The 22,232-nt window shown below is 45.6% G+C and overlaps 1 protein-coding gene across 5 annotated transcripts in view; it reads left to right on the top strand.

The window, feature by feature from the left end:
* Nucleotides 1-22,232, top strand: part of adgrv1 (adhesion G protein-coupled receptor V1) — an 892,784-nt gene that overhangs the window by 396,058 nt on the left and 474,494 nt on the right. For all 5 annotated transcript variants that reach the window (XM_070885047.1, XM_070885038.1, XM_070885028.1 and 2 more), the window contains 5 exons: nucleotides 2,493-2,613; nucleotides 2,763-2,886; nucleotides 3,472-3,610; nucleotides 5,448-5,633; nucleotides 20,961-21,196. In XM_070885047.1, the coding sequence (XP_070741148.1) occupies nucleotides 2,493-2,613; nucleotides 2,763-2,886; nucleotides 3,472-3,610; nucleotides 5,448-5,633; nucleotides 20,961-21,196 (806 nt within the window). The remainder of the gene's footprint in view (nucleotides 1-2,492; nucleotides 2,614-2,762; nucleotides 2,887-3,471; nucleotides 3,611-5,447; nucleotides 5,634-20,960; nucleotides 21,197-22,232) is intronic.

The following is a 22,232-nucleotide window of genomic DNA, read 5'->3' as shown; positions in this document are numbered from 1 at the left end:
ATCTCTCATCCTCCTTAGTCTAAGACCGCCCGCTGCGCTTGGTCTTGAACTCTTCACCACCCTTGCCCGCAGGCGGTGGAGCAGTGTTTCTGGGTTGGTACCAAGCTTATTCCTTCGAACATCTCGGGTACTGCGCAGGGTGGGGGGCATCAGCGTCAGGCGGCAAATTGGAGGGCCCGGCTTTGGACTCTCCAGAGGCTGGTGTGGGGATTGGAATTGGAGTGATAGTTGATTCTGTCAATGGACGTGGGGTCTGGGCGTGTTCCCTTATTGCAGCAGCTAACTCTAACATGCCGTTCCTCATGCGCCCCGACAGTGTCTCAGCGACCTGCAACATTCCCTCCCTAATGGCCAGTGACGTGGTTTGCACTACCTCTGACATTCCCTTCCTCATGGCCACTATTCCCTCATTGATATCGTTCCCATTTCTTGTGAGAGTCTCGCTACCTTATCACTCACCCCACTGATGGCGTCCAGGAGTGATCGGGTAAGGTCAATGCTCTCCGCACTCAATTATCACATCTGTTACATCCTGCACCTCAGGTGAGCACAGTCGAGCTCTCCTTCCCCTGCCCCCCATGTATGTGGCTCGCACCCCAACACTGGGACCCGAAGCCTGGGACAGTGGGGCCCTGGGTGTGCCTCGCTGCACCATACCACTGGAACCCGCAGCTTGGGACGGTGGGGCCCTGGATGTGCCTCACTACACCACACCACTGCGACCCGCAATCTCGGAAGATGGGAAACCATGGAATGTCCCACCAACACTCAAACCACTAGTCACGGAAGGGGCTGTCACCTCCATGAGTGGCACCTCCTCCATGCAGTCCAACAGTGGGAGCTTCAGCCAGCTCCATCCCCTCCCCCCTCACCCCCATGTTCTTGATCTGGAGGGTGGGATTGAAAGATGTACTCCTCTTCAGGCTCATCCTCGTCTGAACCTTCTTCTGCATTTTCAGGGTTGGCCTCAAGTTCTGCAAAATATAGAACAGAACAGTCAAATGGTTAGCAGCAGAGGAGGGGGCAGGGTGGGTGGCCTGAGTAGGGTCACACAAGGCAGGCCAGGCAGCAGGCTGATTTGAAGGGCCACGATGAATTTGCAGGATATACCCTCTCCCTCAAGTGTGGTACCAGCTTGTGCAGTGGTGGTTGCTTTTCTCCAGGCAGGACCCATCACAGCAGCGACCCTCTCTTCCAAGGGTGTCAGTGGATGTAGATTTGCCGGGCCTCCTCCTGTTCGAGTTCTTACCCTTTTGTTGTGTGCCACTTTCCTCTGCAAAGACCTCAAAAGATATTTATTAATTCCATCTTTAATTAAAGATTCTAAATTTTTCCCCGCAATAAATATTAACTAACTGGTTTGTAATTACCTGGGTTAACTTTGCCTCTCTTTTAGAAAATGGTTATTAATATTACCAACCCTCCAGCCCTCTTCAATTTTATTTTGTTTCTAACCTCTTTATTTATCCATAGCATTTTGAAATGTCACGTAGCCTCCATTTTATGGTATACCTGTAGATCTATTCTGCAACATTGCAATTTCTTTAAATAAGAATCCTGTGTTCCAATTTATTTTCCACCTCACCTCAGCTAGCTCATTACTTATCTTTCTAAAATCTGCCCTATTTTTTTGTTTTGTATTTGGACCTTAATTCTTATTAAATTACAGTCATTCCTATTGAGGTGCTCACTCAATTTAACTCATCTACCTGATTTATTTTGTTAGCCATAACCATATCTAGCAATACTTCTCCCCTTGTAGACATCCAAACGTATTGCTTGAGGAAGGAGATCTGCAAACATTTTAGGAATTCCATTCTCTTTTCTCTGTTTACTACCCCCTGCCTCAATCGATAAGTGGGTAAATTACTCACCTCCGTCATCTCTGTCTTGATTTCCTCTTCCATTTCTCTCCCGTAATTATGACGTCTGGAGTGTCCTCCCCTCCCCTAAAATCCCTTTTTAAATCTTTGATCGATTACCATATTGTTTCTGTGGCTCATCCGCCAAAGTTATGGAAGATGATTAGAAGAACTCGTGTGGAAATTTACCTCCATCTTATTTTGCCAGACTCTTGGCTCCTCAGAAACAAAGCAACCAGGAAATGGTTGTAGTACATATTTATCCATTGACTGCACTTTTTTGCCCCAGTTTTCTTCCCTTTCTTTAGATCTCTGCCGACCACGAATCAGTTATTGTCTCCAAGGATGGGTAAATATATGACTTTGTCTATAAGCCTCTGCAAGGCTGCCATTTATTTAGGAGACATTTGGTCTAATTCACTTTCCGTGACCCCTGGGGAAGAGCCTAGTCTTGGCTTGGCATTTCACCATCAGGGTATAGAAGAGGTCCATAACTTGCCATCAACTGCACATTTATACATATCTGCCACATAATATCAAACTAAATACACAAGAAATTGCATCTGTAGATGAACAAAAATGTTACTTTGCCCTAAAGGTTAGTAATCTGTTTCACTTTTGTTATGTTAGACCGAGACCAAAAAGACACTTGTTTTACGCATTTATCCAGATGCTCTTCTAGAGGGAGAAGAACAATTTACGATTCGGCTGGTATCTGCCACTAATAATGCAGAAATATCACCTGTATATGGTAAGTGTGTCAAATTAGTTGATAAATGTAACAGTTTTAACAATAGAAACAAATGTAGCTAAACAGAAATAAGCTTTTTGTGGTTTTACATTAGAAAAAAAATTGCCTCTATTTCTTTCTGCTTTGTTAGATGAATGTTTCTTCCACAGGAAGTACCACTATCATTATTTTGGGTGATAGTGCAGCATCTGGGATAATTGCCATAGCTGCATCCACCAAGCATATTCTAATTGGAGAACCAGTCAGCAGCTACAATGGGACTGCATTAATAATGTATGTGGGACTTATGAAATCACTTTTTGTAGAAAACATGAATAGTAACAGATAAGTTGATCAATCCATTCTTAAAATGTTTCAGGCACCAAGTTTATTTTTTTAAAGCAAAAATTAAATTTCATTAAGATGTCAGTTTTTCACTTTAAAGGCACAGCTCATGAAGGTCCAGATTAAAATGTTTAGTGATGTTAGGTATGTCTTACTGGAGCTATCTGACTGAAGTAGGGCATCTATTGATGATCACGCATCTTGCAATCATTCCTCCTCAGAAATCATGCATAGATACAAATTTGGATGTTACAGTGCGTGCTTGTGTGGGCTATATATTACATGAAGTCATCACAGGGCACACACTAATTTATAGACTCAAAACAAACATCAAAGAAAACATGGCATTTTATATATGCACCCATTCGCCATAATCGTTATAAATTGGTTTAATTTTGTTGTTGACAAAAAAGAGGTAGAATCGCCTTTATATAATTTTTAGAATGTTCTTGTATTAGTAAATTCACAAAGTACCTGTACAGCTATTTATAATGTTTGATAGAAAAATATTTAACACTTTTTATTTCGCTATAGATTAGTGCGTGGTCCAGGAATTTTTGGTGAAGTTACAGTTAACTGGATCATAACTCCAGCACTTTTGAATGAGTTTGTCGAAACAGGCGGAACACTTCTAATGCGTGACAGGCAGTCATCTGCCACCATTTTGCTGCAGGTACAAGAAATTGAATAAAGCTTGAAATAGGTCAGAACAGGAAGCTTGATCGTTGGTCTGTGGTGAATTAGCTTATCTTAGCCGGTGTGACAGTAAAGTTGTCACAGTCGGGGCCGGATTTTCGTGAGGTTTGCGACTGAGTTTTCGCTGCGATTTGACCCTCCGCGGCGAAAACCCGGTCGCAAAGCCCGGGCTGGATCCTCGGGTACCTGTTTGCAGCGGCGCTTTCAAGTACCACCGGGGAGAGGTGCGCCGACGTGCAACGATTCGGATTGCGTTTGTGTCCGAGTTTCGTCACTCTCCTGACCCGTTCGCTGAGCCCAGAACAGCGACAGGTTAAACCTGTCGGTGCAGCCCTACCAGCAGCGGTACGTATGAAAACCTGCAAAAAAGGTAAGTTAAAGTTTTTATTTTTTAATTTTTTTTTGCAGTGATTCGATGTTTTTGGAATTTTTTTGTTTGTTTCTCCCCCCCACTGCCCCCCCCCCCCCCCCCCAAGGCGCCTCTCGCTGCATTTCCGGCCCTGGACTAAAGTTGCCGAAACTCGCAGTTAATGCCTCCCTTACATAAAGGCCAAAAGTTCGGGCTAAAAACAGTCACTCAGCGAAAACGGTAAGTTTCACATATCGCTACCATTTTCGCTGAAATACCCCAAAAGCCGAAAATCCAGCTCTTGGTCTCAATGCCCTGTATTAAGCGAGTGGGGGAGGAACTGGTTTGGATTGCAACTGCTGATCCTTATCACAAGAATGCAAGATACTTTGAGAATTTTTCACCATTGCATAAGTGATGGGGACTGTATTGTTATTGTGTACAGTAATTATTGTTTGTATCTCACCAGATGCTAGTGTTTCCTGCAGATAAATAGCTTAAAACTACTTAAAACTTAATATACAAGTTAGAGGTTTGTCAAGTACAGTTGTCCAGATACTGTTGAATTCGTAACAAATATATGAAATGCTAGAAAAACTCAGCAGGTCAGTCAGTATCTTTAGAGAGAAAAATGAGTCAATGTTTCAGAACTAGAAGATATTGCAGATGAACAGCATTCAAAAAGGAACAGTATTAAAGGAAGGGAGAAGGAGAAGAAAATGGCTGAAATTATATCAACATAAATCAATAGAAGGCATGATGGGAGAAATCAAAGACATTTATGAGATACAGAGAACATTGAAAAGCTGAAAGAGGTTATGTGTAAGGCAAGTAGAAATTAAAGCATAAAAACTGGTAAAGTGCTGCAGCCTGAACGAAGAAAAAAGTAGGTCGACACCAAGTCTGTAGACTGCTGTGCCAGCACAGTGTTCCCAAGGAGTGTTCCCCCAAGTACCAATCCATTCCCCCAACCCACAATCCTGAAACAGCTGCCTTGCCCTGACTGCCTCACTTATTCATACGTTCTTTGTATCTTGTAAATATCTTTAATTTTTTTCATTTCTCTTATTACACATCCTATTGTTTCATGTTAATATCACTTCAGCCATTTAAGTATCTCCTGTTTTACATTGAAGCACTTTATAAGTCATTTCTTCTTTGTGTGTGTGTATTTTTCCTTCCCATGTGTGTGAGTATGAATTTTCCTTCCGTCCTCCCTTTGTTCAATTCCTTTTTAAATGCTGTTCATTTGTAATATCTTTCAGTTCTGATAAAGGGTCCATGCCTGAAACGTTAATTCCTCTGTTCTCTATAGATGCGGACTGACCTATTATGTGTTTCCAGCATTTTCTGTTCTTGTTACAGATTTTCAGTATCTGCAGCTTTTTGCATTTTGTACATACTGTTGAATTTGTACTTGCTTAGATGTTCAGCTTTTAATTGTAAAACTATTTTTGCTGTTCAGGCAGTAGATGATGATATTCCTGAAGAGAAGCAATATTACCAACTTCAACTAACGGGGGTCAGTGGTAGTGCTGTGATTAACGACACATCAAACTCTGCTAACATCACCATGGCAGCCAGTGACTTTCCGTATGGTCAATTTGCATTTTCGCATGAACACCTTCAAACCTTTGAGAATGGAGAACAGGTGCCATCATTTAAAATATTTTTTTTTAATGAATAATCAACAGTAGATTGAGTTTTAAATGTATTTAAAATGAATTGAAGTAGATTATCTTCCATTAACCTGGATCAGCTAGTAATGTTTTGCATACTGTTAAATGTATATGTCTTACAGTGAGTGATTTGATACGTATTAGCCACATGTGCAATATAAATAGGAGATGACATGGACCAATTTATGAGACTGAAAAATAGTAATAGGAGCTAAAAAGAAACCGAAGCAAATGGTAAAAACTAAAAGTTGAAAAAAAGGAATGCTGAGATAGGATTGCAGAAATAAACCATTAAAAAAATCTGCTTCAACAGTAGCGATATTTTTTGGGGTACCTGGTTGTCTAAATGACATACAAACTCATCACTGTGTTTTAGAATTTCCAAACCAAGCTACTGAGAAACCCACATTAGTAGAGTTTCTCTTCCTGCTCCCTTGACCCTGTTCCCACCAAATTACTGACCATCCGACTTTCATTCCAACCCCGCTGTTAGCTGATATTATTGTGTTCCTAACACAGATGAGACTGCACACAGGGAGGTTAAAGTAACAGTGACCTCAGTCTTTATTAAGACACTCCAGAGTGAGGAACAGGCCTTAGGGCCGGCTGATATTCAGTGCTCCCAAGGGATGCTGGGATCCTCGGGACTTCAGGGGATGCGCTCCCTGGTGACGGAACATGGAAGTGCATGCTTTACAGATACACAACATCACTCCCCCGCAAAGTCAAAGTGAAAACTATTTACAAGGTGAGGCGGTCGGGAGCCTTTCTTTCCCTGGTGGACCGCCTCGGTATAAATGTCTGCTCTGGTGTGTTGGCTGTGCCCTCGCTGGGCTGGCGTGTTGTTGGCCCTGCAGGGCTGCTGGGTGAGCCTGCCCTTGCTGGGTTGTTGGGCGTGCTGGGTTCAGTTTCCTGGTCCGGGGTGGTGTCGTTAATCCTTTGGGTGTGTGTTGTGGGCTCGAAAAAGGTGGTGCCTGCTGTGGGTTGTTCAGAGCAGTCTGTGAACCGCAGCCTCATTTGGTCCAGGTGCTTTCTGCAAATTTGTTCATTGTCTAATTTGACTATAAACAACCTACTCCCTTCTTCAGCTATCACCATGCCCACGATCCACTTGGGACCATGTCCAAAGTTTCACATACACAGGATCATTCAGATCAATTTCCCGTGACACAGTGGCGTGACCATCGTTTACATTTTGTTGCTGCCGCCTGCTCTCTACCTGATCATGCAGGTTGGGGTGAACCAGCAAGAGTCTGGTTTTAAGTGTCCTTTTCATGAGTAGCTCAGCCGGGGGCACCCCTGTGAGCGAGTGGGGTCTTGTACAGTAGCTGTGCAGTACTCAGGACAGGTGGGTTTGGAGTGAGCCTTCTGTGATTCATTTAAGGCTCTGTTTGATTGTTTGTACTTGCCCGCTCTGCCTGCCCATTGGAGACTGGCTTAAATGGGGCCGAGGTGATATGTTTGATCCCATTGGGGGTCATGAATTCTTCAAATTCGGCACTGGTGAAACATAGCCCGTTGTCACTGACCAGTATGTCAGGCAGTCCGTGGGTGGCAAACATGGCCCTCAGGCATTCAATGGTGGCGGTGCTTCCCGACATTATTTCACATTCAATCTATTTTGAAAAAGCATCCACCACCACCAGGAACATTTTACCGAGAAACGGGCCCGCATAGTCGACATGGATCCGCGACCATGGTCTGGAGGGCCAGGACAACAAACATAGTGGTGCCTCTCTGGGCGCGTTGCTCAACTGAGCACATACGCTGCATTGCCGTGCACCAGGACTCTAAGTCAGAGTCGATATCGGGCTGTTGCTTTCATCATTACTATACCTGGGTGTGTGCTGTGGAGATCCGAGATGAACGTCACCCTGCCCTTTTTGGGTAGCACTACGTGGTTACCCCACAACAGGCAGTCTGCCTGAATGGACAGCTCGTCCTTTCGCCGCTGGAACGGCTTGATTAGCTCTTGCATTTCAACGGGGATGCTGGCCCAGCTCCCATGCAGTACACAGTTTTTTACGAGGGACAGCAGAGGATCTCGGCTGGCCCAAGTCCTAATTTGGCGGGCCGTGACAGGTGATTTATCAAAACGCCTCCATGAACAAGTCTGCGGGCTGCACCACCATCAACAAGTTTACAGGCTGCGCCATTTCCACCCCCGTGGTGGGCAACGGTAGCCAACCGAAAGCATCCGCACAGTTCTCGGTGCTTGGCCTGTGGCGGATGGTATAGTTATACGCTGATAGTGCGAGTGCCCACCTTTGTATGTGGGCTGAGGCATGAGTATTTATCCCCTTGTTTTCAGCGAACAGGGATATGAGGGGCTTGTGATCGGTTTCCAGCTCAAATTTGAGGCCAAACGGGTACTGATGCATTTTCTTTACCTCGATCACACACGCTAATGCCTCTTTCTCAATCATGCTGAAGGCCCTCTCGGCCTTAGACAAGCTATTGGAGGCATAGGCGACAGGTTGCAACTTCCCCGCAATGTTAGCTTGTTGTAATACACACCCGACTCCGTACGACGACGCATCACATGCTAGCACAAGTCTTTTACACGGGTTATACAATACAAGCAGCTTGTTGGAGCATAAAATGTTTCTGGCTTTCTCAAAAGCAATTACTTGTTTTTTTTCCCCCATACCCAGTTCTCACCTTTACGCAAGAACACATGTAGGGGCTCTAAGAGGGTGCTTAACCCCGGTAGAAGTTACCAAAATAGTTGAGGAGTCCCAGGAACGACTGCAGCTCCGTGACGTTCTGTAGCCTGGGCGCGTTCCTCATAGCCTCTGTCTTGGTATCTGCGGGCCGAATGCCGTCTGCCGCGATCTTTCTCCCCAAAAACTCCACTTCTGTTGCCATGAAGATGCATTTCGACCTCTTCAGCCACAGCCCTACGTGATCCAGTCGCTGGACGACATCCTCCAGTTTTTGTTGGTGCTCAACGGTGTCCCGACCCGTGACCAATATGTCGTCCTGAAAAACCACCATGCGTGGTACCGACTTGAGTAGGCTCTCCATGTTTCTCTGGAAGATCGCTGCAGCCGACCGAATTCCAAACGGGCATCTGTTGTAGATGAACAGTCCCTTGTGCGTGTTGATGCAGGTGAGGCCCTTGAAGACTCCTCCAACTCCTGCGTCATGTAGGACGAAGTCAGGTCGAGCTTGGTGAACCTCTTGCCTCTTGCCAGCGTCGCAAATAGGTCGTCTGCCTTAGGTAGCGGATATTGGTCCTGTAGCGGGAAACGATTAATAGTTACTTTATAATCGCCGCAAATCCTGACCGTGCCATCACTTTTGAGTACTGGAACAATCGAGCTGGCCCACTCACTGAATTCCACTGGGGAGATGATGCCCTCACGTTGCAGCCTGTCCAGCTCGATTTCCACTCTCTCTCTCATCATGTGAGGTGCCGCTCGGCTCTTGTGGTGAATGGGTCGTGCCTCTGGGACCAAGTGGATCCGCACCTTTGCCCTGGAAAAGTTTCCAATGCCCGGCTCAAAAAGGGAAGGAAATTTGTTAAGAACCTGGGTACATGAGGCCTCATCGACATGTGATAGTGCTCGGATGTCATCCCAGTTCCAGCGGATTTTGCCCAGCCAGCTCCTTCCAAACAGTGTGGGGCCATCGCCCGGGACAATCCAGAGTGGCAGTTTGTGCATCGTGCCCTCGTAGGTGACCTTGACCATGGCGCTGCCCAGGACAGTGATGAACTCTTGGTGTACGTTCTCAGTTTCGTGTGGATGGGGCTCAGGGCTGGTCTGAGTGCCTTGTTGCACCACAGTCTCTCAAACATCTTTTTACTCATGATGGATTGGCTAGCGCCAGTGTCCAGTTCCATGCCTACGGGTAAGCCATTTAATTTTACATTTGGCATTATAGGTGGACATGTCGTCGAAAATGTGTGCACCCTGTGTACTTCAGCATCTGCCTCCTCTCTCTGAAGCTTGAAATTGCATTGATCCACCATGGACCGATCTTCCTCTGCCACGTGGTGGTTAGCAGGTTTTGCAACTCGTTGGAGGTGTCCCATTGTTCCACAGCTCTTGCAAACATACCTTTTGAAGAGGCATGAATATGCTGAATGGAAGCCTCCACAACGCCAACCAGGTGTGAATTGCCTTGCATTCATCCTTTGTTGCGGACTCTGAGTCATCTGGGTCACCTGAGGCCTGCTGGCAGTTGCAGACTCGTGGTTTCTGCCATGTACATTTCTGCCCACAAACACAGTTCCAGTTAATTTATGAACATTGCTAGCACTTGTGTGCTGAGAGATTTGTTTGGTGTTATCACTGGTGGACATAAACGCCTGTGCAATGGCCTTGCTGAGGGTCGGTGTCTCTACAGTCAAAAGTTTTCAGAGGATGGTCTCGTGGCCAATGCCCAGTACAAAAAAGTGTCTGAACATCTGCTCCAGGTAGCCATCAAACTTACATTGTCCTGCAAGTCCCCTTAGCTCGGCGACGTAGCTCGCCACTTCCTGACCTTCAGCTCGCTGGCACGTGTAGAACCGATACCTCACCATCAGCACGCTCTCCCTTGGATGAAGATGCTCCCGAACCAGTGTACACAGCTCCTAATACGACTTGTCTGTGGTTTTCACTGGAGCCAGAAGATTCTTCATGAGGCTGTAGGTCTGTGCCCCGCAGACCGTGAGGAGGACCGCTCTCCTTTTTGCAGCGCTTCCTTCTCCGTCCAGCTCATTGGCTACAAAGTACTGGTCTAGCCGTTCGACATAGGCTTACCAGTCCTCATCCTCCGAGAATTTCTCCAGGATGCCCACAGTTTGCTGCATCTTTGCGTTGGATTCGTATACTCGTCGCCAGTTATTGTGTTTCTAACACAGATGAGGCTGCACACAGGGAGGTTAAAGTAACAGTGACCTCAGTCTTTATTAAGACACTCCAGAGTGAGGAACAGGCCTTAGGGGCCGGCTTATATACAGTGCTCCCAAGGGATGCTGGGGATCCCTTGGGACTTCAGGGGATGAGCTCCCTGGATGTGGAATATGGAAGTGCATGCTTTACAGATACGGTTAACGGTTCCCTCTCCTCGGGTACTGCACCCTCCCCTTTGAATCTGTCGTCAACATCCCTCTTCTCAAATAATCCACCCTTGACCCTTCTGTCCTTGCAAACTATCGCCCCATCTCCAACTTCTTTTTCCTCTCCACCAGTCCTTGACTGTGTTGTCGCCTCCAAATCCCTGCCCATCTTTCCCGCGACTCCATGTTTGATTCTCTCCAATCAGATTTTCTGCCTCTGCCACAGTACTGAAACAGCCCTTATCAAGGTCACAAATGACATCCTATGTGACTGTGACCATGGAAAACGAACTCTCCTCATCCTTCTTGGACCGTCTGTAGCCTTTGACACGGTTCACCTCACTATACTCCTCTAAATGACTCCTCCGTCGTCCAGCTGTGTGGGTCTGCCCTATCCTGATTCCATTCTTATCTATCCAGTTGCAGCTAGAGAATCACCTGCAATGGTTTCTCTTCCTGCTGCCGCACCATTACCTCTGGAGTCTCCTGAGAATCTAACATTGGCCCCTCCTACTTCTCACCTCCATGCTGCCCCTTAGCGACATGATCCAAAAATACATCAGCTTCCACATGTACACTGATGACACCCAGCTCGAACTCACCACCACCTCATTTCAACCCCTCCACTGTCTCAGATTTGTCACACTGCTTGTCATCCAGAACTGGATGAGCAGAAATTTCCTCCAACTAAATATTGGGAGGCCCCACCACCAACTGCGTTACCTACCCATCTTTCCTCTCCCATCCTAATGTGGGTTTCTCAGTAGCTTGGTTTGGAAATTGTTGCGTCGAGTGTTGGGGCGTACGCGCTGATGACTGTGGTGCACTGGTTCTGGGATAGGGTGAGTCGGAGGGTCATGAGACGTTCGCTCATCCCACAGGGGGAGTCTCTGAGGCGGTCGACCAGCTCGTTCTTGATGGCGAAACCGACTGTGGAGGTGGTGTTCTTCCTCTGGTTTGCCTTTCCAGACGAAGGTATAACCTCCACCTTGTTGTTTGAGCTGGCTTTCCCCTGCCCGCCGGGTCTTGCTTAGGGCGGCGTTGTCGACATCGAAGCATCTAAGTTCCAGGGCAACGATGGCGGTACGGCATTCCAGTCTGTCGCTGTTGGAGTTGTCAATGAGGGTCCTGACGTTCCAGGTCCCAAACTTAATTTTGAAGGGTGGAAGATGCCTGTGAATGAGTTCTTTTAACGTGGGGTGGCCGTTGCTCACCGGCTACCACATGTGCTTAGCAGAGTAAGGTCTTGATCCAGTGGCAAGGGGGTCCAAGATGACTGAGCCTGCAACCCTCCGGCGACACTCGGGCCTGTAATCCTCCGGCGACGTCCTGGTCTTCACCCCTTCAGCAACATCCTGGCCACTGGCCCCACTCAACGGCGGAGTCTCTGTCGAGCACGTGGTGTGGACAATGGCTGTGGTACTGTCTGGAGAAACAGTCTTAGGATAAGGGGTAGGCCATTTAGGACTGAGATGAGGAGAAACTTCTTCACTCAGAGAGTTGTTAACCTGTGGAATTCCCTGCCGCAGAGAGTTGTTGATGCCAGTTCATTGGATATATTCAAGAGGGAGTTAGATATGGCCCTTACGGCTAAAGGGATCAAGAGGTATGGAGAGAAATAGGTACTGAGGGAATGATCAGCCATGATCTTATTGAATGGTGATGCAGGCTCGAAGGGCCGAATGGCCTACTCCTGCACCTATTTTCGATGTTTCTATGTAACTTTGATCTATTTGACCTCCTCCTCCCACAATATGGACCTCTGACCTTCCCAATGCCTGCCCTCAGCCAGGCCTCGGTTTTCTCATCACCTCACCGAAGGGCGCTGCTTAGCGCCAAGCTTACGGCTCACATCCTGCCGTAGGCTCATGCAATAATATTGCTGGAGTGTAATAGCTATGATCATGTAGTCTACCAGTACAGAGAACTGGTAAGCTTCACGCTGCTTGACCAGCCAGCATCATCATCATCATCATCACAGGCGGTCCCTTGTATCGAGAATGACTTGCTTCCACGCCAAAAAGGGATGAGTTCACAGGTGTTTCAATGAAGGACCTAATATTCCTGGTCCCGAACTACATATTGAAGGGTGGAAGATGCCTGTGTGTGGATTTTTTAAAAAGTGTGGTGGCCGTTGCACACCAGCCACCACACGAGCTTGACAGAGCTAGGTCTAGGTCCAGTGGCAAGGATTGACAAAGACGACTTGAGACCAGCTCTGTTACACGGACCTAGTGCGCACACATATTGCAGTGTGGGCTGACCCGTGCTGTCCCTGGGCCCTCGCCTCTTCAGGGCCCCGAACTCACGCCTCTCCTGGACCCCGATCACGTCGCTCCACAATCACCCGCCGCTCCTGCGCCCCGACCTCGCCGCTCCTGCTGTACCTGCCCATGCTCCAATCAGCAACCTAGACCTTGATGATGTCCAATCCAGTCACCCTCTTCGGTGCCGTCACCCTCCTGCTCCAGCTCACGCTGTACCTTGCAGTGGTATGCTGCTATGCTGCTCCAGGGACTGCTCGCCGCTCCTTTTAAGGCCCCGACCTGCCGCTGATGTTCCCACGCAGGTCGGGGCCGCATCACTTCTGCATTAATACACTTGCTTGCAGGGCTACCTGGACCTACATGGGAATAATCTCAGCCTCAGATCTAACCTTTCAGGTACTATTAGTGTGCCAGACTGGCAAATCAATCAACCGTACCCTAGAATACTGCAAACTTGCCTGGCTCACGTATTGATGTACCAAATCTGCTGTAGAGGATTAACTTAATTCCAAGCTGCCATTGGCAGGCTATCAACTTGGGACCTCTGTAACACCCATAGATATCTGTTTACCATTACCCTTCAATCCCCGGGAATAGTTACTGCTCATTGATAAGTGTGAATTTGAGCCCTCAGTACGTGGACAGTAGGGCAACAAGAAGCACCCCAATGGCATGGTAAACCGCATAATTCACCATACAATTTGTGACGAGTAATAGTAGGTTCGAACATCAAACTATAGTTATAACTAGAAATGACTATGGGGTAGAATTTCTGTGGTTTTCAATGATCCCACGTTGTAACTTCAGCAGAAACCCTGAAGAAACGGCGTAAACAGCCATTTATGTTGTTCTCCAGGGTTACCGTCTAAGTTATGGCAGGAGGAACCCCTATGGATGTTCAAGGCAAATGGCCACTTTCTGGTTTTCTCCTGAATTCTTGATTTTGGGCCAGTTTGGGCTTATCCATTTAAAAATTATCCTTCTTTGATTCCTATTGAATGGTGGTACAGGCTCGAAGGGCCGGATGGCCCACTCCTGCACCTATTTCCTATGTTTCTATGTTTCTATCTTTTTATTCGAGCAGCGAGGAAGATTGAGAAGAGGGTTGGGGCGATGACGCAGACCATGTACAGTTGACACCTCAAGTCGCTGGACAAATACCACCAACGATGTCTCCGCAAATCCCCTGGAAGGATAGACGCATCAACGTTAGCATCTTCGTCCAGGCAAACATCCCCAGCATTGAAGCACTGACCACACTTGATCAGTTCCACTGCACAGGCCACATAGTTCGGATGCCAGACATAGAAACATAGACAATAGATGCAGGAATAGGCCATTCGGCCCTTCGAGCCTGCACCATCATTCAATAAGATCATGGCTGATCATTCACCCCTTTCCTACTTTCTCTCCATACCCCTTGATTACCTTTAGCCGTAAGGGCCATATCTAACTCCCTCTTGAATATATCCAATGAACTGGCATCAACAACTCTCTGCGGTTGGGAATTCCACAGGTTAACAATTCTGAGTGAAGAAGTTTCTCCTCATCTCAGTCCTAAATGGCTTACCCCTTATCCTTAGACTATGTCCCCTGGTTCTGGACTTCCCCAACATCGGGAACATTCTTCCTGCATCTAACCTGTTCAGTCCCATCAGAATTTTATATGTTTCTATGAGATCCCCTCTCATCCTTCGAAACTCCAGTGAATACAGGCCCAGTCGATCCAGTCTCTCCTCATATGTCAGTCCTGCCATCCCGGGAATCAGTCTGGTGAACCTTCGCTGCACTCCCTCAACAGCAAGAACCTCCTTCCTCAGATTAGGAGACCAAAACTGAACACAATATTCCAGGTGAGGCCTCATTAAGGCCCTGTACAACTGCAGTAAGACCTCCCTGCTCCTATACTCAAATCCCTTAGCTATGAAGGCCAACATGCCATTTGCCTTCTTCACCGCCTGCTGTACCTGCATGCCAACTTTCAATGACTGATAGACCATAACACCCAGGTCTCGTTGCACCTCCCCTTTTCCTAATCTGCCGCCATTCAGATAATATTCTGCCTTCGTATTTTTGCCACCAAAGTGGATAACTTCACATTATCCACATTGTACTGCATCTGCCATACATTTGCCCACTCACCTAAACTGTCCGAGTCACCCTGCAGCCTCTTAGCATCCTCCTCACAGCTCACATCGCAAACCAGCTTAGTGTCATCTGCAAACTTGGAGATATTACATTCAATTCCTTCATCTAAATCATTGATGTATATTGTAAATAGCTGGGGTCCCAGCATTGAGCCCTGCGGCACCCCACTAGTCACTGCCTGCCATTCTGAAAAGGAACCATTTATCCCAACTCTTTGCTTCCTGTCTGCCAACCAGTTCTCTATCCACGTCAATACATTACCCCCAATACCATGTGTTTTGATTTTGCACACCAATCTCTTGTGTGGGACCTTGTCAAAAGCCTTTTGAAAGTCCAAAAACACCACATCCACTGGTTCTCCCTTGTCCACTCTACTAGTTACATCCTCAAAAAATTCTGGAAGCTTCATCAAGCATAATTTCTCTTTCATAGATCCATGCTGACTTGGACTGATCCTGTCACTGCTTTCCAAATGCGCTGCTATTTCATCCTTAATAATTGATTCCAACATTTTCCCCACTACCAATGTCAGGCTAACCGGTCTATAATTACCCGTTTTCTCTCTCCCTCCTTTCTTAAAAAGTGGTGTTACATTAGCTTCCCTCCAGTCCATAGGAACAGATCCAGAGTCGATAGACTGTTGGAAAATTTCTAGGGCTACTTCCTTAAATACTCTGGGATGCAGATTATCAAGCCCTGGGGATTTATCGGCCTTCAATCTCATCAATTTCGCTAACACAATTTCCCGCCGAATAAGGATTTCCTTCAGTTCCTCCTTCTCACTAGACCCTCGGTCCCCTAGTAGTTCTGGAAGGTTATTTGTGTCTTCCTTCGTGAAGACAGAAGCAAAGTATTTGTTTAACTTGTCTGCCATTTCTTTATTCCCCATGTTGATGGCTAATTGTTCCTCACCTAGACTAATTGTTCATGTTTACCTTCCCAAGGTGACTTAATGGTTGGTTTCCTGGTAACATTCATGTCCAAATGGTTCAGGGTCTGGTCCATTGTCTAGGCCAACCTGATACCAGCCTTTCTGGAGCCACAGTCCAGAAACAATGTAACCCCTTAAGGTATATGAATGTTCCTGTATCTTTTTTCGACTGCGCCATCGCGCCAACCCTCTTCTCGATCATCCTCGCTGCAATGCTCCACCTCACACTCAATAAGCTCCCCGTTGGAGTGGAACTAAACTACTGAATCAGTGGGAACTTTCGTTGCCTTCAGGGCAGATCCAAGACCGTTCCATTCTCTGTTGTCAAGCTACAGTACATGGACAAGGCTTGCATCTGCGCACATCGAGGCTAAACTCCAAGTCACAGTCACCGAAAGCATGGGCCTTACACTAAACATCTGTAAGACAAAGGTCCTCCACCAACCTCGCCCCGACACACAGCACTGCCCCCCAGTCATTAAGATTCACGACGCGGCCCTGGACAATGTGGACCACTTTCATTACTTCGGGAGCCTATTATCAGCAAGGGCAGACATCAACGACGAGGTTCAACGCCGCTTCCAGTGCACCAGCGCAGCCCTACGGCCACCTGAGGAAGAGTGTATTCGAAGATCAGGCCCTCAAATCTGGCATCAAGCTCATGGTCTACAGGGCTATATGACACCTGCCCTCCTGTATGGCTCAGAGACGTGGACCATATACAGTAGACACCTCAAATCGCTGAGGAAATACCACCAAAGATGTCTCCGCAAGATCCTGCAAATCCCCTGGGAGGACAGACGCACCAACGTGAGTGTCCTAAATCAGGCCAACATCCCCAGCATCGAAGCACTGACCACACTCGACCAGCTCCCTTGGGCGGGCCACATTGTTCGCATGCCTGACACAAGACTCCCAAAGCAAGCGCTCTACTCGGAACTCCTTCGCAGCAAGCGAGCCCCAGGTGGGCAGAGGAAATGTTTCAAGGACACCTCAAAGCCTCCTTGATAAAATGCAACACTCCCACCGACACCTGGGAGTCCCAGGCCAAAGACCGCCCTAAATGGAGAAAAGAGCATCCGAGAGGGCGCTGAGCCTCGTCACAGAAAGCAAGCGCAGGCAGCAGAAGGAGCGTGCGGCAAACCAGTCCCACCCACCCTTTCCCTCAACGACTATCTGTCCCACCTGTAACAGAGACTGTAATTCCTGTATTGGACTGTTCAATCACCGAAAAACTCATTTTAGAGTGGAAGCAAGTCTTCCTCGATTTCGAGGGACTGCCTCTGATGATGATGATCTTTTCCGACAGGAAGTCATTGAAGATGTGAATGTCTCTCTTCTGCTGCCATTGGCTAGTGATTTTGGTCGATGGTATATATCCTGTATCGTTGACCCTCATGATGTCTGATGGTTTGGCTGTAATGTAAGAGTTAATCCTTTCCTGCCCAGCTTTTTGCAGGCTGTAATGCAGTTCTAAGGTTTTATATTCAATAGTCCAATTTTTACCATTGGGGGGGCGGGGGGGAAGGAACGTATCGGGAAGCGGAATTGTTTCTGATTCCCAAGCAGTGTCACGTAAATGGCCATGCTCCATGATGATCAGAGGGCAGTGGATCCATCCAATTACCAGCAATCTAAGTGGGCAGATGGGTGCAGTCATTGAAGGTATATTGGGGTGGGTGCATCCGCTACATTCCTTGGTATGGTCTGTCAGTCAGTTTGTGTCCTATCCCTGTTAGTATTATTGAGGAAGGAAGGGGAACAGATGGAATGGAATCCATTCATTTTTATCAATTGGTCTCGTGGTGAGCATGCAGTTAACAGTGACTTAATACTGGCATGTAAAACATTACTGATCTAAGCCACCATTATGATATGGCTTTTGCTTCAGTTTTGTTTTGGGGCTGCTAAGTAAACATTAACCTGGAGACTCGTATCTGTTCAGTGTTCAGCAGTAGTTCACATTACTGTAATCTTTGTATATAATAGGCACTTTGCCTCTCAATATAGATAGTGCACGGACACTTAAAAAAAAAAGTCTTGGGAACAAGAGCTTTGTTGAGATGCTCGAAGTGCCTTAAACTTCAGAATACTGAACAATCTTAAGCTTTTCAATTGCACTGCAGCTCTTGCAAAGACACCTGCCAAACAATTTAGCCATTTTCAACAGCCAAAATTGAGGGGTGTGTATTATACAAAATACTACATTAATGTCAAAATTTAAGAACCAAAGTGGGGGAGGTAGAATGTGTATTATATGTGGAGTCTTGTTCTACTTGGAGATTTATTGTAGTTAAAAACCAATACCTTTAGATGCTTTTTGTGAGCTTATTCAGGTATGCTATTTGCACTTGTCTAAGCTAAAAATATTTAATTAAAAATAGCATGACCTAAAAGCAGAATACATTATGTAGCGATGATGTTTGCAGTCTTATGAAAGAATGCCAACTGCATTCAAGACTTATGTTCTAAAAATGAGAGCTGCCTATGGCCATAAAATTCAGCATATATATGATCTTATCTGATTTCTAAGAAGGCCTTTGTCACAAAATATATATATATATATATCCAGATATCCACTTTATCTTATAAGTATGTATTTGCTATTATAGTTGTTTCGATAAATGTTATGTAACAATGTACTTCATGAAAAATGTCATCCTAAACCTGTTTTAACCAATTTGCCTGCTACTCATGTCTTTGACAGTTTTTCAGTGTTCAGCATTAGATACATGCTACTAATGCAGAATGGATAGCTAGCTGGCTGAAAGACAGAAAGCAGAGTAGGGGTAAAGGGTATCTATTCAGAGTGGCAGAAGGTGGGAAGTGGGGTCCCACAAGGATCAGTGCTGGTACCACAGTTGTTTACAATTTATATTAACGATTTAGACTTTGGAATCATAAACACAATTTCTAAATTTGCAGGTGACACCAAATTGAGAGGATTAATCAACACTGAGGAGGACTGCAAAACATTAAAAGAAGACGTTAATAAACTTGCAGAATGGGCATATAATTGGCAAATGAATTTCAATATAGATAAGTGTGAGGTATTACATTTTGGCAAGAACAATAAGGAGACCACATAAGAATCTAAATTGCACAGAGTAGCAAAAGGATCTGGGAGTACAAATACACAAAACACTCAGGGCTTAATTTTCCCCAGTGATTTGCATCGTTTGTTTGGCGCAGGCCGCTTTTTTTGGCCTAAGTTTTTAAAAAAACAGTTTCCCTGATCAAGTTGCACCAGTGTAACTCAGTTACAATTTTTTTTAGTTAAGTTTTTTTTTCAGCCAAAGGGGACGTAACCTGCTATCCGCGCCAATTCTGGCCATTTAGGCAAGTTTGGCCAGCTGAGAGTTACTCCAGTTCTTCTTAGGCCAGCGTATGTATGGCCTCTGTAGAAAACCTTCTGGAGAGTTCACGAAATCGGCGCAGATAAGTGCAGCAGATGCCCGGACAGCAGCAGCAGGAGTTGGCGGGTGGGGAGGGTGGGAAGCCTTTCGGGTATAGTTAGGTGCGGGGACCGGGAGGAGGCCGTTCAGCCTGGGATAGCTGCGGAGGAGCAGACCGGGAGGCTGTTCGGCTAGGGGCAGGGGAGCGGACCGGCAAGTCACTCGGCCAGAGCTAAGGGCGGGGGAGTGGGACCAGGAGGCCCTTCGGTCTGGGATAGGAGTGGTGATCGGGAGGGGGGGATTTTAATAATTTAATGGCAGTAAGTTGCTGTAATGTATTTTAATGTGTTTGCGAAGTTGCTGCAATGTATTTTAATGTGCTTGTGCAGGTTGTGAGCTGAGCTGTAAGTGACACTTTCCAGCTTCAGTCTGCATTGTGTCCCTGGTTACTGTGGCAACCTGATCTTTTTGGTGCAGATCAAGGCTCCACCCCCAAAACTAAAGGACAGGTTAGGCTGTGCCAAAATGAAGAAATCAAACGGGGAAACTTAGAACATTTTTTTTTGGCGTACTTGGGCTCCAAAAAAAAGGGGCATAACTTTTCAAGTCAGCCAAAAAAAAGCTTTGGGGAAAATTGAGCCCTAAAAGTTGCGACACCAGTCAATAAGGCCATAACAAAAGCAAACCAAATACTGGGGTTTATTTCTAGAGGGATAGAATTGAAAAGTAGTTAAGTTATGCTAAACTTTTATCAAAACTTTGTTAGACCACACTTGGAGTACTGTGTACATACAGTTCTGGTTGCCATATTAGAAAAAGAATATTGAGTCACTGGAGAGGGTGCAAAAAAGATTTACACTGCGAAGTTATACCCAACAGGAAAGGATGAACAGACTGGATTTCTTTCCTCTTGAAAAGAGAAGGCTGAGGGGTGACCTAACAGGTCTTTAAAATTATGAACAGTTTTCCTAGAGTGTCTTTCCACTTGTGGGGAAGAGCAAAATTCGAGGTCAATATAAGATAGTCACCAAGTAATCCAATAGGGAATTCAGAAGAAACTACTTTACCCGAGAGTAGTGAGAATGTGGAACTCGCTACCACAGGGAGTGGTTGAGGGGAATAGTATAGATACATTTAAGGAGAAGCTAGATAAGCACATGAGGGAGAAGAAAATAGAGCGTTATGCTGATAGAGTTAGATGAGGAAGGATGGTGGGGAGGCTGGAGTGTAAGCACCACCATGGACTGGTTGGGCTGAATAGACTGTTTCTGTGCTGTATATTCTGTGTAATTCTATGTTTTCAAACTTAGTAGACTATAAAAACATTTTTCAATGAAGTACCTGATCAAATAATACAATATTAACTTATTCTTTTATAAGAAGTATTAACATATGCATTCAAATCTCTCTTCTCGGCAAACTTTGTTAGCACAGGTTTTTATTGCATGAATAAAGAAATTAATCTTTTGACTAAATGATCACCTTTATAATTTCCCTTTTTTTGTTAGGCTAACATTACCATTGTACGATCCCATGGTAGTTTAGGCCGTGTTCGCCTGTGGTACCAGACATACAATGGGACTGCACTAGGTGACATAGATTTCACATCTAAGTCTGGACAGTTGTTATTTGAACCAGGAGAACAGACACAATGGATCCCAATTGATATTCTTGATGACAATACTCCTGAAGGCCCTGAGGATTTCTTTGTGAACATTCTTAAAGTAGAGCTTCTGTCAGACAGGTAAGTAATCAAGTGACAGTGTTGTGTAATTTTATAATTTTGAGAACTGACTTTGAATGCCATTCAAAAATATTGTTGGGGGAGGGAAGTAATTATTCCACACACTTAACATCTATGATGAAATGGCATTTTAAACAGTAAAAGAACTTTAAGGGTATTTATATATTAATAGCATATATCTAGTGGCAGGTGTACTAGTACTATATCAATGTAAAAGAGGTCAACATTTCATCGAAGCCCTGAATTTTTTTTTGGATTCGAGAACAGTCAAAATGCGAGTGCAGAATTCAGGGCTCCTTTCTATTGGTGTTCCAATGGAACCAACAGGGACAAGTGGCTTAATCTTAAAGAAAAGCTGAGAGAGCAGTGCTTCGAAGTTGTGGGTTTATGCTTGTGCACTAATTTACACAGTTTTCAGTTTGTGTATTGCATTAAGTTTAATTCATCAGCAGTTTTTGTACACTTAAAACTTTTCATACACCAGTGAATAACTCATGTTCCTGCCAAGCAAAAGGTTGTTTTGTAGAAGGCCATCTTTGCTAAATGCTATATAGATCGAAGCTGGATTTTTAAAAATTACATAAGGTTGTTGAGACTTTCATGGGAGATAATCACAGAGATGTACCAAATGCTGGCCCCACATTTCAAGAGCATCTCGGTGACTGTTTTTCCCGTAATTGTAAAGACCACAGCAGTCATTCATTCTGCTGCAGCGTTTGTTTTGGAAAGCTGTAAGAAACTATAATTGCATTGCTCGGAGTAGAATGTCCATCTGCATTTAGGAGGTGAACATAGAAACATAGAAAATAGATGCAGGAGTAGGCCTTTCGGCCCTTCGAGCCTGCACCACCATTCAATATTATCATGGCAGATCAGGCAACTTCAGTACCCCATTTCTGCTTTCTCTCCATACCCCTTGATCCCTTTAGCCATAAAGGCTACATCTAACTCCCTTTTGAATATATCTAATGAACTGGCCTCAACAACTTTCTGTGGTAGAGAATTCCACAGGTTCATAATTCTCTGAGTGAAGACG

Source organism: Pristiophorus japonicus, chromosome 1 (assembly GCF_044704955.1).
Source record: "Pristiophorus japonicus isolate sPriJap1 chromosome 1, sPriJap1.hap1, whole genome shotgun sequence".
Lineage (NCBI taxonomy): Eukaryota > Metazoa > Chordata > Chondrichthyes > Pristiophoridae > Pristiophorus > Pristiophorus japonicus.
The sequence above is the reverse complement of the archived record's forward strand: the minus strand, read 5'-3'. Positions and strand labels throughout refer to the sequence as shown.